The 17005-nt window shown below is 32.3% G+C and overlaps 2 protein-coding genes across 3 annotated transcripts in view; one reads left to right on the forward strand and one right to left on the reverse strand.

The window, feature by feature from the left end:
• Positions 1–9578, forward strand: part of LOC132952455 (NADPH oxidase 5) — a 92646-nt gene extending 83068 nt beyond the window's left edge. The window contains exons 7-20 of one of the 2 annotated variants that reach the window (XM_061024767.1): positions 1016–1166; positions 1745–1955; positions 3812–4038; positions 6116–6304; positions 6387–6580; positions 6664–6985; positions 7062–7236; positions 7313–7464; positions 7590–7725; positions 7806–8031; positions 8108–8224; positions 8300–8509; positions 8633–8836; positions 8964–9578. In XM_061024767.1, the coding sequence (XP_060880750.1) occupies positions 1016–1166; positions 1745–1955; positions 3812–4038; positions 6116–6304; positions 6387–6580; positions 6664–6985; positions 7062–7236; positions 7313–7464; positions 7590–7725; positions 7806–8031; positions 8108–8224; positions 8300–8509; positions 8633–8836; positions 8964–9161 (2712 nt within the window). In that variant the 3' untranslated portion in view covers positions 9162–9578. Of the gene's footprint in view, positions 1–1015; positions 1167–1744; positions 1956–3811; positions 4039–6115; positions 6305–6386; positions 6581–6663; positions 6986–7061; positions 7237–7312; positions 7486–7589; positions 7726–7805; positions 8032–8107; positions 8225–8299; positions 8510–8632; positions 8837–8963 lie in introns of both variants that reach the window. The other variant, XM_061024766.1, reaches the window with a different exon arrangement.
• Positions 9579–11553: 1975 nt separating this feature from the next.
• Positions 11554–14095, reverse strand: LOC132952059 (uncharacterized). The gene has a single exon (XM_061024189.1). The coding sequence runs from the start codon at positions 13865–13867 to the stop codon at positions 12785–12787; it is 1083 nt and encodes a 360-aa protein (XP_060880172.1). The 5' UTR covers positions 13868–14095; the 3' UTR covers positions 11554–12784.
• Positions 14096–17005: the final 2910 nt, after the last annotated feature.

Genomic DNA, 17005 nt, shown 5'->3' on the forward strand with positions numbered 1-17005 from the left:
ACCAATGGTCCATATTATTAATATTATTTGTAATCCGAGCCGTTGTACCATTATATTATTTCACCTCTGTGATTTGCGTGGCAGTGGTTTTTTCGATGTTATTAGGAATTATATGATTGTAATTTATAGCGGCAATATTGCAAACGCCTTGAAGTTGAGCAAATATAAATACACCGCAGTCAGTGTTTGGAAGGAACGAGTTCCAAAAGGAACGGATTCCTGGAACGAATTCCTTTATAAAGAACGGCACGATGAACGAATTTCTTTTTATAAAAAAAGAACGAGGAAATGAACTAGTTCTTTTTTTCAAGGAAAAATAACAAAATTGTTCGTTCCTTTCTAGTTCCAATAATTTACACAGATAATTATGTAAATAATTTAAATTTAGATTTTTTTTAATGTGCATAATGTATATTGCTAATTAGTAATCGTTATCGAGTATCGCCGTTAAGACAATCGACATACGTTGGCCAACAATTAAATTTTGAAGAAAATCTCAAAATAAAACTATAAAATATGTACCTATACTTGTAGTTATATATTATAATTAAAAATTAAAGAAGTATGCACATGAAAAAAAAAAAAAAACATAAGTGATTAAATAAGAATTTTTATTTTATTTGGAACTAAAAAAGGAACTCGTTCATTTTCTAAAGGAACGACAAAAGAACGAATTCTTTTTTTTTTAAGGAACAAAGAACGGAACGAATTAATAAAACCTTTTTATAAGGAACTTGCCAAACACTGACCGCAGTGTATAATTTTACTGACTCGAAAAATTGAATATTAATATAAAACTGGAAACTATGCATTGTAACTATATACTGCAACACTCTATAAACAATACCTACCGAACTATGATTGATATTTACAAAATTAAGTTATTAGGCAGCTGAACGGCAGCTAAAAATGTAATTTTAAGTCTTTAAGATTTATTTAATATAATATACTAGCTATGATATAAAATACATTTATGTAAATTTAAAAAAATCTAATTATTTGAAAACAATTTTAGCCATTCTTCACTGAACGTGTATTTCAAATATTTGACAAAGATAACTCTGGGTCAATATCGTTACACGAGTTCCTTGATGCAATGCACCAATTTGCAGGACAAACGCCAGACGACAAAATTCGATTTCTGTTTAAAGTTTACGACTTGGATGGTATGTTTATTATGTTCTGCATATTATTATTATATTGTATTAGAATAATCGTATCAAAAATAGCATAACTGTGAACTATTGATTACACTTATGATAATATTATCATATTTTCATATCATATTTTTTATCTGTACTATAATAAGTATAGTGACAATACTCATAAAATAAAATTTTATTCAGTTCTTGTTTTTGATCTCATGGGAAATATATTTTAAAATTTCAAAACGAAAAAAAAAATAGTAAAGACATTTGTCGTATTTTCCGTAATTTTTCAATTCCATAAAAATTAAAAACAATAATTTGTTAATTTCCAATTTTTAATTTCAATGTGACGCGTAGTCCACGTTAAACTAACGACGGTTTGAAAACTAAAAACGACCGTCGTTATTGGCGGCAAACCGGGAAATTAGATTTCATCTTTACAATTATTTTATAAAAACAAAAAAAAAACGAGAGGTAAAAATGAAAAATCGGGCGTTTGAACGATTGAAATATTATATTCGTCCGGAGCTGCAGGATAGACGAAATAAAAAATAACAACGGTAATAAATCTGACGGTGAAATTTTTTGTTGTCCAGGCGATGGTCTTATACAGCACCGGGAATTACAGCACGTGATGCGTGCGTGTATGGAGGAAAACGGAATGCAGTTTTCGGAAGATCAAGTGGAAGACCTGACGATGGCGTTGTTCGAAGACGCCGACAGCGAGTCGAGGGGTGCCATTACGTACGAAGCTCTCAAGAATCAATTACAAAAACACAACGGGTTATTGGAAAATCTGTCGATAAGGTAACATGACGGGCCGTCGTTTGTATTTTTGAAGAAGTATTATATATAGGCAGGCACCTTCCAAAAAAATATAATAATAATATCCGTCCGCATTGTATATTGTTATATAATCATTTTTTTTTATTATTTACACACGACCACTCGAACGAATAAAAAGTAATATTTTTTTTTATCATCGAAACGCACATAATAATAATAATAATATCATTCCGTACAATAGCTGTAGTACAGCAAGCATTATTATAGACGTCTGCAGCGTAATATAGATAATTCATATTTCAGTCTATGTGTCGGCCGGGCTGGTATATTAACATAATATAAGAGTCTCGTGTTTTCGAGTTCACACCAGTTCACCCATAAAATTACGCCCAGGTCGATGGCTTTCGTGAACGTTAAGTAAAATAATATGAATTAGTGTTGCTTTCGTTTTTGAAACGTGCGAAAAACTTAAATCAATTACGAATAAACGTTTTCAAATATATGAGGTACTTATATATTTTTTTAGGGAAAATCCAAATGAATGTAAACTAAAAAGAAAACAATTAATTATTGATTTTTTTTCAAAAATAAATTTTGTTTCATTTTGTTTCATTGGTCGGGGGACATATTAATCTGTTAAAAAAACATAAAATATTTTTTAAATATTGTAATTTACTTAATATGTATATTAGTTGTTAATATTTAATTATTTTTCGCCTCAAGGGCGCTACTGAAAATTGGTTGTTTCATGTTGTTTCTGTCTTACACGTTTATCGAGATACCAACCTATATGTATAATACGATGTAGATTATTATTATGGTAAAATTGCAGCTGTCCGTAATTCACTTATTTTAACTACATGGTTCAAACTTAAAATTAAGGTATATGTACGATGAACTATTATTAAAAGTATTGAGAAAAAATGATTCTTCATGGGTTTTAATATATTTTTTTATTTTCAAGAATTCATGTTATTATAATAATATAATAGTTCTTTAAAATATAAACACTTGAAGTGCCTATCAATATCAAAAACATAAAAATTAAATTAAAAAACTTCCTCCTAATACTACAGATTTCTATAGTACTATAGAGTGGGAACTATGAATTAAACAAATGTAAAGTAACTACTCGTTCACCATGTTTGGGGTTGAAAAAGTTTCCATGGATGTTTTCAAACTATTTTAAGGTATATTAGTTTTACCAAACGTATAAATATTATTTACATATTCGTGTCAATCGTCATCTGAGAAAAGGGTAAAATAAGATTCATTTGTTAGTTGTTTGTCCTGCGTAGTGCAAATAAGTCTGCGTGCTTATCGAATTGTTCTCAATAATGCTTTATTTGAATTATGTACAATTGTAAAGGAATTTAAGATATAAGATTTAAATATATACGAGATATAAAATTAACTTAATCGGGGAAAAAATATGAGTTGATTTTAAGTTAATGCAGAGGCAATGAGGAAATTTGTTGAGTCAATTAAAACACCGATCTAGTAATTTAAGTTAAAATCACTTAACTTCTAACTTATTAACTCGTTAATATATTTACTAATCTTAAAATTTAACTTGTAACCCAGCCTTGATCCTGACTCCTGAGTAATTAAAATTAGATATACTCTCCCTTAAAACCGTGGTTTTCTTCTTTCATCGTCTCATAGTGCCTGTGATTAACACGACGACTGCGGTATACAATATATTATTATATTATTATTTATTTTTCATTATTATTATTTATTATTCATTATTATCGTTCTTATATCAAACTCTTCGGTCTGTACAACCCCGTATTATACAGGGGCCCGTCGACCGGCGCGTGAAACACCATCGAAACACTCGTTGATAAAAACGCACTACTGTTTTTTTTCTGCAGCATAGACCGCTGGTTAGTGCCGCCAAAGCCGAAACAGCCGCCAGCCTCCGTCTGGGGAAAAATCACGGCTCTGCGTCCGTACCAGCTGACGTTGCCGTACATGCGCAACAACTACGTCTATCTGATATTCCTGGCGGTCTACGTACTCGTCAACGCGTTGCTGTTCGGGACCAGAATCTATCAATATCGCAATTCCAACATCTACACGATTCTCGCTCGAGCCTGTGGTAAGCCATTCGACACGATTTACTGTATCGTACGCCCCCTTGATCGTTGTACCTCGTCCGCGTCCAGGGCTGCAAAGGCCCGTCTGATTATATTACAACACTATATTAGGCATAGGCGTGCACTATATTATAGACTTTGTCTGTGTCAAGGGACCGGCTGATGCTGTAGATTTTTGCCGCTGCTGAAAATAATAATGATATTACCTCAGCCAATGCCCGATACTAATGATTGCGGGGGCGGAGAATTCACGTCGAGATGACGTCACGCCCACGCATTACGTGTTTTATCTGTCTTATGGACATCTTTTATCAACGAGGCAAATTTTATGTTCACAATATTATGTATAATTTTACTACCTAAGTATGTTGTTTTGAAATTAGAGTCGACCTTTCATATTATAATGTAATGTTGATGAGACACTTTTCTCCGAGAATTTAATTGATATTTTAATTTTAAAGCATGTTATGATTATTTTAAAATATTAACAAAAAATGTACAGTTTTAAAAATGCTCGTAAATTGTTTTGCAATTAAAATATCAATGAAATTCACCGAGATGCCTTGGTTGATAGTCTTACCTATAAATTTTGTAAGCTTAAATTCACTCTTAATTTTATACATAACAGAGTAAAATAGATTATTGTGAACGTACAATTTGCCATGTCATACGTTTGTAAGACGGAGACACGTGCAGGTGTTGGCTCCGGCTTTGTTTTCAACCAATTATATCTACACATGTATCATAAGTCAATCGTACCAACTATCCTAGCAATTGGATACAACTTATGAAAACATATTTCGATTCCTAATGAACTTTACTAAAAAACGCTTTTTTTAACACGCTTCATTATTAGATTTATAAATTTGAAGTATTAAGAATTTTAAAATGTTAATAATATGCAGATGAAAAAGCAATCAAAAAATGCGAGAATTTCGCTTGAAGTCTACTTTATGATGGATTCAAATATTATGTTTTCAGAAATTTTATCGCATAAATAGGTTAGTTAAAATTAGGTAGACATAGGTAGTTAGACAATTTTAAGGGGTATCAATACCGACCGTTTTTAAGGAGTTCAAAGTAGGCAATTTTCTTTGTATGTTTGCATGCGGGCCGTGTAAATGTATGCGTATTAAGCGATCACTAATATAGTGTGAGTGATTGTGTACGTATATGCCAAAATGAATAACGCAGGGCTTTTACACACGTAGTTTTGTATTTCCAATAATATAAAGCTTACTGAACGACATCATAGTATGAATACATATTATACAAATCTAACTCATTTAAGAGAAGAAGTTTAAATTAGTTGATTTTCGATATTTTATTTTCAATTTCCAATATTTAGCTCAAAAACTAGTGATATTTTATTTTTTGAATTTGAATTATTAGGTTTAGTAATTGAAACATCGAAAATTAACTTTTAAACGGGCATAGATTGACTTCTCTTCTATGAAATTGATAATATAGGAGTTTTTACTCTCAAACCGCTCATATTATTGGAAATACAAAAATTAATTTTCATAGAATATGTCCATACTAAATTGATAGATAAAATAAATAAAGGCAATAGATAAGCAAAATAGTTAATAATTTGTAGAGCATTATTGGTTGCACGCTCTGTTGTTTATTTTACACTTCAATCACACACACTATAATGATCACTAACCTAATACGTACAGTAACTTAGTACTACACACATATTTAAATGACTAGGATTGACTTGGAAAATTGCCTGTAATTTACTCCTCAAAACGGTCATAATTAAATCAGAATTTGTATTTAATTTTGAGCTGTCCAACTTAGCTAGTCGATCGTTTAAAACCCCCAAGATGAAAAGAACGATTAAAAAAGAAAGAAAGATCTAAGCATTTTCATTTTTAAATCAAAGCAGATTAAATAACATATTTATCGTTCCTACCTTGGACTACAATGGAAATATTTTTCTTCGTCTATATTAAATTTTATTGCAAATTATAGGTATATAAATCGTTGTTGTGCATAATATTGTATGCATTAGTTATATAGGTACTAGGTATTATGTATGAATCTATTTTGTTATTTTATATTGATTTGCAGGTCAGTGTTTGAACTTCAATTGTACTTTTGTGTTGGTTCTCATGTTAAGGCATTGTATTACGTTCCTCAGAACCCGTGGATTCTCATTGTTTTTGCCTTTGGACCAACATATATATTTTCATAAGATCACGGGGTTTTTCATATTTGGTTATAGTATCCTTCATACATTTATGCATCTACTAAATTTCAGTAAGTTATTCATTTTACACGGTTTATAAATTTTGCCGTTGCCATTTGATTATAACTGTTCTCGCACTATTTTTACTCACAGGTACCGTCATAATATATGATCCAAACTTGAACTACGAAGGATTCACAGTGTCTGAATGGCTATTTACCACCGACCCGGGACTCTTCGGCCTCATATCTGGATTTGCCAATCCCACGGGTGTATTGCTAATCATTATTCTGTTTGTGATGTTCATTTGTTCGCAGCCATTCGTTCGCCGAGGAGGATGCTTCGAGGTTAGTAATGAAAATCGGAAAACTGTTTATTTCCCTAGATTATCTATTATATTTTTACATTTCAATTTACTGTTGTTTTTCAGATATTTTATTGGACTCACTTACTGTACGTGCCTTTTTACTTACTCTTGATTCTTCACTGTCCAAACTTTTGGAAATGGTTGATCATTCCCGGATTATTATACTTGTGTGAACGTTTTTACCGTTTCTCATTGATGCGTTCCGAACACGGAAAAACGTACATCAGTTCTGGTCTACTTTTACCGTCTAAAGTCACGCATTTGGTAATTAAAAGACCACCACATTTTGATTTCCACCCTGGTGACTATGTTTTCGTGAATATACCGGCAATAGCCAAGTATGAATGGCATCCATTTACTATAAGTAGTGCTCCTGAACAAGAAGGTAAATGTTTGTATAAAAATGTGATTTGCATGACTGCATTTTTAAAGTATAGAAGTAAACAACTTTTTTTGTACAGACTATATGTGGTTACATATCCGTGGAGTTGGAGAATGGACAAATCGATTGTATTCATATTTCGAAGAAGAACAGCATAAGTTACATTTACTTAACGAAGAACTGCCTGATTCCGTTAATAGCAAAACTTCATCTGTAGATACTATAGAATCTTCAAAAATAAAAAAACTACAAACGTATGTGTTACGCTTTTTCAAAACAACAAGTTATACTCATAAATTAATCATGATGTTATGTACAAAAATGTCATAGGTCTCTTCAGAGAACATTTTCCGGAAGAACTGTGGAGGATTCTGCCAAAGGAAAATATAAAAAAGGTGGTGATTTTAGTTATACAAATCAGAGTTTTAGCAGTTTACCAGAAGACTTTCAAATTAGAGGTTCGGAAAACGATGGCACTTCTGGTAATTCAAAAACTCCAATGGGTAATATAAAATGCTATAATGTTTCTAGATTAATGTAATTCATTAGTTAGTGTAAAATTAAAAAAATACGAAATTATTGTAAATATTAATTCATGAATTATTAGAAGTGAGAAAATCAGTGAAAAAGGTACAAAACACCAATCTCCACAAACTTGTTTTGATCAACAAGGCCCCACTGTCAAAATCGTTGTCCATGCCTGATATGGAAAATCGTATTAAAAAGAGAGAACGTCTATTAGCGTATGTGATAAATATTTTATATTTCATCAATGACATACATAATGAAAACTTAATTAAAACTTATGAGTGTACATTTTCAGTTTACGAACTTACATGCGATCTGAATCCGAGAAGAGTTTCGACGAATGTCAAATGAAGAGAGCAAGACTTCAATCTCTAGGTTTGGCATATCTAAGCCCCCAAAACAAGTCATTGGCTCAAAGTTTCCGTTACATGAGACACAAGCCGACCATCATAGCGTTCAAGACGCCGAGCTTAGAAAATTGCGAAACCAAAGTCTCGTCATATAGTATCACAATAGAAACGGTAAGCCTTACTATCAGCGGGTGTATCACGACCGATTAACATATTATCGTTCTAAACGTTATTCGTACTGTTTCAGTCGTCCAACATGGGCAGCATGGAGTTTGTGACCAATGAAAACAAGTTGAAGGAAAGGTCTAAAGAAGACAACAGTAGTCAGTCACCCATAAATTATCCTGTCGGCAAACCACTAGAGGTGAGTGTGATGTCGGGTTATGCTTTCACGGTACACCGAATGACGTTTTATTTCTCTCTCTTTTTTAATCGTTAGATCTATCTGGTCGGCCCGTACGGCGCACCGTCCAGTCACATATTCCGGGCCCAGCACGCCGTGATGATAGCCACGGGCATCGGTGTCACACCGTTCGCTTCCATATTACAATCAATCATGCACCGATACTGGAAAGCCCGGCACACGTGTCCGAAGTGCAAATACACGTGGGCGAGTGAAATACCACCCACGGTGATGCATCTCAGGAAGGTGAGGCGAAATAGATCTAGATTATTACGCATAATATGATAATATTATTTTTGTGTTCGGTAGGTGTAGGATGTAATATTATGATATCATTATTATGTTTTATTATTTCCCCGTCGCGCACAGGTCGATTTCTTTTGGATTAATCGCGATCAACGATCGTTTGAGTGGTTCGTGAATTTACTGTCACAACTGGAAATTGAACAGGCTGAGCTCGGCGGGGCCATGGAGAGGTTCCTAGAGATGCACATGTATATAACGTCAGCCTTGCAAAAAACCGACATGAAAGCCGTCGGACTCCAATTAGCTTTGGATTTGTTGCACGAAAAGGTGAGAATCGCTAATAATAACATCGTTATAATCGATTTGTTCAATAATTTTATTATTATTATAATATATAAATAATGATGATTAACTAAAAACGTGAACTAAATATGAAATATCGATTGATTTTTAGGAAAAACGAGATTTTATCACGGGTTTGAAGACCAGAACAAACGCGGGCAGGCCAAACTGGGATAAAGTGTTCAAGCAGTTATTAGACCAAAAGAAAGGAAAAATCACAGTGTTTTATTGCGGTCCACCACAACTCGGTAGACTTTTGAGAGTTAAATGCGATCAATTTGGATTTGATTTTCGAAAGGAAGTTTTTTAGAATATTATGAACACCCGTAGTCCAAGATCGTGCTTTTATCTCTTTGTTATATTATTGATGCAACATACAAATTTGTACATGCATATTTTGTACGTTTAAGACGTGAATGTTACCATTTTGTCAAAGAGAAGACTGTAAAATATGTTACCAATTTACCATATCGCAATCAAGTATTTTATAAAATAACAACGATACCATTAATTTTTTTTGATAATTTATTATTAGTATTTTAATAAAATTAAGAACTTTTCTGTCTGAATTTTATAAAGTATATATTATATTATATTATATATTTATATAAATTGTAATAACGAATGAAATTATTTGTGTATTATTATTATTATTATTGTTTAAATTCTAAGTGTAAATATATATTCAATCATTTTAAACATGAATATTATAATCTACAATATTATGCACTCATATGGGTAAATTATTTTTAAAACGATTTAATATAGGCTAGTAATTTATAAAATATTCAAAATTTAAGATTGTCACGCAAAATATGTCAGAAAAAAATGAAGAAACATAGTTTTAGATTTTTTTAAATTCAATTTCATCAACTTGTACCATTTTTTTTGCCTTTAAAACATATGCGTGCAGCGACACAAGATTGTATACATAATAATATGATGTATACTTAACATTATATTTGTTTAGTGAACGTCGAACAACGGGCCGCCGCGCACAATAAACATATTATACAATTATAAAATACCGTACGACACACTCGGCTGTGTAGTGTGCTGTGTACGTGACTTACGCATATTTTGTATTGTTCAATGTGGAAGAAAATAATTTCAAAGGGACCTGTGTGCCTATTAACTTTGCGACTCGAGGGAAAATGAACAGACTTATTGTCGTGGGACATTTGAAATTACCATTGATTCAAAATACTTTTCATTTATAATACGATTAATGATATAGATGATATTAGGTATTACGCCTACTTATATTCATCCACAGACAGTTGCAAACTTTTACGACTTACCTAGTTACTTTAATCATTATCAAATATACGGGTGGATGTAGCCCGAAAGGTACAATTAAAATACCTGTTGCATACATATTTTGAATTAGAACAAAATGTAATATGTGGTAGAGTATAGAGCTTTTTATAAAATCCGATAGGTACAATTAAAATACCTGTTGCATACATTTGAATTAGAACAATATTATATAATAACTTGAGATGAGTTATTGAGTAGGTACAGGAGAAAAGCCAATCTCACAGAACATTTATTATCTCCATATATATTATTATCACTTATATCAACTCTCGAGATTCAATAAAGTCAATAGTCGTCGAATTCATCATATCCTCAAAATTAATAGATAAATGATAAAACTAATCAATGTATGAGATTATTAATGGTATTATCTCCATGTAAACTTATGTGATCTAAACTTGTAAGCTTCAATGGCTTTCGCGGCCGAGGGTTAATAATGAAGAAAATTTATAACGTAAAAAAACGGTCCTTATTATGATCTTATGTCGGACGCCTATATCGTAAATGTGGCAATATATTATTATGACTTTTATCAGGTACCTACTTTACATAGGAAATAAGATTAAACTATGACCAAAAAATTCTTAATATTTTAAAATATAGCAAATACAACTACAACCATAAATGACTCTTGAAAGCCACTCGAAAATATTAATCGGATAAAGAATATAGTTACCTACTATAATATACACTTAAATTAAACTTAAATGACATACCGAAAGTTATTCGAATTTATAGGAATACATTTACATTGTTATGTCTCGAGGAAAGCTTTACGGAACCAAAAGTTATAAGTTAAACAATAAACTTTCTGCCCCCCGTATACAGAATCGCATTACAAAATACTATACAAACTTCAAAAAAATCGTCCAAAATAAATAATTCATAATCAGATGTTTATGGTATAAAATATTTCACTTAAATTCTAAATAGGCTATTATAATTTCTTGCGAATGACGCACAATTCATATTATTTTCAGTAACTTTAACCACCTGTAGCACCCATTATTTATTTAATACCTTTGAAGTTATTTCATACGCAAACACTGAAACACTGATTTTAAACGCAGGTTTCTTCAAACCCATCGCCTATAGTTAAAGCGTTAAATCTATTTGGAATTACATTTGTTATGTTTTTAGTTAATATTACATTGTTAACTAATGTTTTAAATAATTTATGGTTTTTGAATAACTATCTAAGGCTGTAAAATATTAACAAATATTAACATTATTATTGTTTATATAGGTATTTTCATATTTTTACGTAACCTATACCCATGCATATTATTTTCTTGGACATATGTCAACAAGTTTCAAATAAAACTTAAAGGTATACAAAAAATACATCGAATACATTTTAGTAGATTCGATTTATTTATCAGCCCATTATTTATAAAGCAATATTGTTATAATATTTTTATCACACATTTAATTTGATTATAGCAGTTGATTAATTAAAATACTGAAGGCTGTAATTTAATTGATGGAGTGAAAAAAAAATATAATATATGGGTACTTACACATTTATTACATCCAACGTATTTTAACAATATATTATATAATATTATTATGATTTTTATTATTTTTCTTTACACTTCAAGTTTTCGCTAACAAAAAATTCCACTTGGTAAGTCGTTGGATAGTTAATTAAATCATAATATGGCAACGTTGCACATAAATGTTAAATCCGATTTCAATTTCATTCGATTCTTCGGTAAGTAGTTTGTTAATTGTGAATTTTAAGTTAAATCGATAATTTGTATTTTCCAATTGTAGAAAGAAAGTGTTGTCGAATGATATTGGTTTAATGGGAAGTGGCTTTCAGAGAGGGGGCTGTGAGGCCTGTTTGAGTATTTGGAGGTGCTTTGAAGGGGAGGGGCAATAGAATGAAGTCTAAAAATAGTCAATAGATTGTCTAGGCGGCGTCTATATCTGTAGTGAGTCAGATTTTTCTGCACCCATTTCCGCAATAAACTTGTCAGAGCACCGTAATAGATGGCTTAGACCTTGATGTTTTAGAAGCGACTTTGTTTTATTTCAGAAATTATCCGAAGACAGTTATTTTAGTCAATGATATTATTATAATTGTGTAATGTGTAATGTAAAGCTGATTATATACGTAGGTATAACATTTATTACAAAAACACACAATGTGAACTGTAGATAAAACAAGAGTAAAAAACGCGAGCGTACCTACATAGCAATTAGCAAGTTTGGGACATTGAGTGTATTATTATTACGAATCATATAATATTTTCGTGATATCGACCAAAAAAGGTTTATTTTTACTGTGATTCGGTATGAATTTATTTTATAAAAATCAATATTATCCAATTGGTTTTGAAGTATACAATTATGATTTTTAACTAAATGGTTTATTAATATTTGCTCAACAGCAATTATTTAAATGAAACATATTAGGTAAATGTAGTGACATTTACACAATATTTTAATGATATAATTAATAAAACATTATTATTTATATAAAACTAAGATATAATTATAATATGTATATGATACCTGTAGAAGGTTAAAATAACCGTAATGTGATAAATTACAAAAATTAATAAGTGAGTGAATAACTTCGACGAACGCGATAGAATTCCAAAGGTTTTAGTCTGGTGTCGCTGCATCCGACGGTCCTGCCTGTGAATCAGCAGGTGGCTTTCCCTCCTCTGGTGGTTTTATTATTTCCACAGATATCTTCGTCGCTTTCTCAGCCATAGCTTGTGCTAAAGCGTTTTCCTCTTTAATAGCAAGCTCTCTAGTTGCAATGATTTCTTCGACTTCATCCCTGTACTTGGGCAGCGGCGTCCTTATGAATTCTTCTGTTTCAGTGACTGGTGGTAAATCCGGTGTTTTCAACCAGACCTTCCACGCGTCCATGTGCATACTTCTAAGCACGTCCATCTCGTCAAACAAATTAAATATGTCGTTCTCGTTTTCCATTAGCGTCGCTACGTAAGTGTTGACATCCAATTCTGATACGATATCTTCCTCAGTAATCTTGTCCGCGCAATTTTCTAAATTCTCCAGCTGGAGGCTACTGCAGTACTGTTTCATTTCGTTGACCACGCAAGACGACTTGATGACGCCGGTCAGAAATACCATTTTTTTTTTAATTTGTTCGATGTTAGCCTCATACTCAGCGTCCTCCACTATTTCCAGCGATGAAAACATGCCGTGCAACATGTCATACACGTCCAACAGCTCGTCATATTTTTTGTAGATGGCTGCTGACATGTCGATGTAGTAGGGAATGGCGTTCGTGAATACGCGTGCCCGCATCTGAAATTTCACCCGATTCTCTTTATTTTGAATCATCCCAATAGTCAGCGACAGATGGAAGGCCACGCGCTTGTGCATCAGGCACGTGAGCGACTTCCCGAGGATGGTCGCACTCAGATTCAGGTTGTCGCCCGAATAGTACTCATGTGGTGTGCTAAGTGCGAAAAGTGACTCCAATGGGTCTACGTTTTCGAGGTTCTTCACCGTTTCTTTGAACCCTGGTGGCAAATTGTCGGATAGATCCAGTATCACCTTCTCCGACAGCACGTCATTGTACAGCACGTCCTCGTATAGAATCATGGCGATCATCTGTCGCAGCTGCGACCTGGTCGGTGCGCCGATTGCACACCTGCTGGTGATAAGTACGGCCAGGGCCAGTGGCAACCAGATGACCGGCAAACAACGCATCGTTGTCGTCGTCGTCGGTGCTTAGGGTACGTTGCGATTCAGACGAACGGGGACGTCACGGTAACACGTCCTAATAGCTCACTACTCCACCGCCAACAATTATTTTTTAATCTGTCGGCGTTGTGTGTTCGGCTCGAACGTGTTTTCCAAAACCTGTGCACACACGTGCCTGCGTGTGTTCATGACTCACACAGGGAAAAATTGGTTTCTCGTAAAAAATGTGTTGTTCCTACACAGTAAACAAACGAAACAACAGCGTTAACGTGCAGCGCGCGACTGCATATTATTTTTTTTGCATCAGTATTTTACGAAGTACAACATTTTAAGATTATTGTTTGCCGATTTCGCATATAATACATACGCCTTTCCCTTCTATTCCACGCGCACGGTGTGGTGACGGGCCGCCGAACAAATACGAAAAACCACGACAATGTTCTACAATATTTTTCCTTTTTCCTTTATTATGTTTTTTTTTTATTTTATCAAAAAATAATAGCTTTTACTTACTGTTTAAAGTCGACGGCCATCTTTATCAGCTCGAGTTCAAATCAATGATATTATATGTATATGTGAAGTAAAATTTATCTTTTGTGAAAAAGCTTTATTTTTGAGGTAACTCAAATAATAGTCCTTAGAATTTTTGTATCATGCATAATATATTCAAACATAAACACTATCAATATTAAAGCTACCGACTAGGCTAAGTAAGCAAGTAAACATGACGTATGCAATGCATAACAACGTTTGGTATTAAATCTTAGTCGGTAAGTTGTAACAGATGTAGCAAAATAAAAACTAGGTTATAAGTGATAATTCAATATAATATAAGTGATATGATGCGATCACTGTAACACTGTTGGACCAACCAGTAATAGTGTTATATTATATTAACTGTTGTGTGTGTTTAATAGCGTCGGAAGCAAACTGCGTATACGAAAAAATGGCCACTAGAGTTACTCTACAACTTTTGTGTAAGGGCGTGTGTGCACTGATTTTAGTTTTTTTTTCGTAAGCACCTATTATATGTGTGTTTTGGTACCTTTAGCCTTGCTTCTCAATTTTTTTGACATGGGGCCCCCTAAATTTAATGTAAAACTGTCAAGGTTTGTTAATTATAATACAAATAATTAGTTATTTTTACTTAAATTAAAATTGCATGTACTATTTCAAACAGATAAATTATTAACAGTGATACTGTCGGTTATTTAATAAATAAATAACCTACGACACTTAATTTTAATTCGAAAATAATTAGGATTTTTTTAAAAAAAAAATAGCTTAAAGAAAATAAATATTTCACGACTTCCCAATAATATAGCCACGGCCCTCTAGGCCCCCAGTTTGAGAAGCACTGCCTTATAGCACTGTTTTTGTTGTGTGTATTTAAGTTCGTAAATACCTACGATTTTTCGTTTTTTCATGTGAGCGTGAAGGCGATATTTTGCGTTTCCGTGTATGTGTGGAAAGTATATATGACATTTTGGATTTACCTTTACGCGTGGGTATTGTGTATGCGAATACGATTTTTTTTGACTTGACTTGTATAATATATACGTGAATATATGTGACGTGATATTTTGACTTGGCGAGTCACGCGTATGTGTATAGACCTATATTTTAAGTTAAAGTGTGTGTGTCTTATAAATGTATTGACTTACTGTCCACGATAAGTGTTATATTTGAATTATTGTGCGTGTTAAATAGTGAACGACGTAAGCTGCGTAGATATACGACAGAATGTTAAAAATAAAGAGCTCTGATTTTAACTTTTAACTGTTTTTTGGTTGCCGATATGGCTATTTCAATATTTCATGTATGTAATTTCATGGAGTTAGAATCAAATTAACGTTCTATTTATTATTCTAGCTTTTTTATAAATTTTAAAATTCATTTTGAATTTAGGTATGTACTTATACATACATGCCTACATTTTACATTTTTAATTACATTAAACAATGTGAAACAATAAAGTTTGAATAATAAACAAAAAACCTTATTGTATAATAAAATATAATATAGATCACCTGCTAACCACGAAGAAAATCTCTGGTGTTGTAAAATAATTAGACAATTTACAAACTATTAGAAATTAATTATGCAACATTTTGAAAACTTAACAGTTTCAGTTAGTTTGGTCATTTTGAGTGTGACCCTCTCCCCCTCCTATTCAGTCCAACATGCATGATATGGCGATGGGCGAACAATTAATAGGAAATAACCACGTCCACTTTTTGCGAATTTGCGATAGGTTTTGTCTCTGTTAATCTTTTTTTTGTATTTCATCGGAAAACAATGGCATTTACATACTTGGTGACGTCTTTATAGACATCGTACGGATTTTAGTTCAAAAGTATGGTGTGTAGGTAAATAGAACGCAGTTGGAGTGTAAAAAACAATCATGTTTTTGGTAACTAAATAATAATAATCCTTAGAATATTTGTTCGACGAATACGAATACGAATACGTTAAGATAATATTTAACACGCCAATGGCATACTTTTATCAATAATTAGTATAATATTATATATTATTGGTTAATGGTGTAATAGTATAATAACTATATTTAAAAAAAAAAAAAATCTAATTTAAAACTATTATTAATTTCTTTTATTATCAACTATTATGCATAGTATAATAAAGCGTGCGAAACAAAAAATACTTAACTAAATGAAAATAACAACTCAAAATGAATTGTTAGAATAATATTGCAAGTTGTATGCGGTCTTCCGTAGGTTTCAACAGGTGCAGGTTTTGAATTTGATGATTGTCAGCACTATCGATAAAAATGTATAGCGGGCCCATCGGAAGAGATTATCAAACGATTGCATTATTTTACTCTAATATTATAATAATATTCATATAAAGAATTATATTAACTAGAATATGCATTATTCGTGTTTATTTTATTTATAATAATATAATATATTATCTACAATAAACCTTAGGTACGCCGTGTTATTGTTTATATTGCCGTTGGCAAAGGCGGTTCACTCGGTTCTTTAAATTCTGGTTTGTTGAGAAAATGTTCCCAGACCCTTATGTTCATGGTGCTGATCGGTATTTTCTTAAACATTTCCTTCAATATGTCCTGGCATTTCATGAAGATTTTCATCGTATCGATCGCCGATACCCAGCTTT

Source organism: Metopolophium dirhodum, chromosome 9 (assembly GCF_019925205.1).
Source record: "Metopolophium dirhodum isolate CAU chromosome 9, ASM1992520v1, whole genome shotgun sequence".
NCBI classification, from domain to species: domain Eukaryota; kingdom Metazoa; phylum Arthropoda; class Insecta; order Hemiptera; family Aphididae; genus Metopolophium; species Metopolophium dirhodum.

Excerpts from the sequence above, each read along its gene's own strand:
- LOC132952059 (XM_061024189.1), bottom strand. The coding sequence starts at position 13,867 with ATGCGTTGTTTGCCGGTCATCTGGTTGCCACTGGCCCTGGCCGTACTT.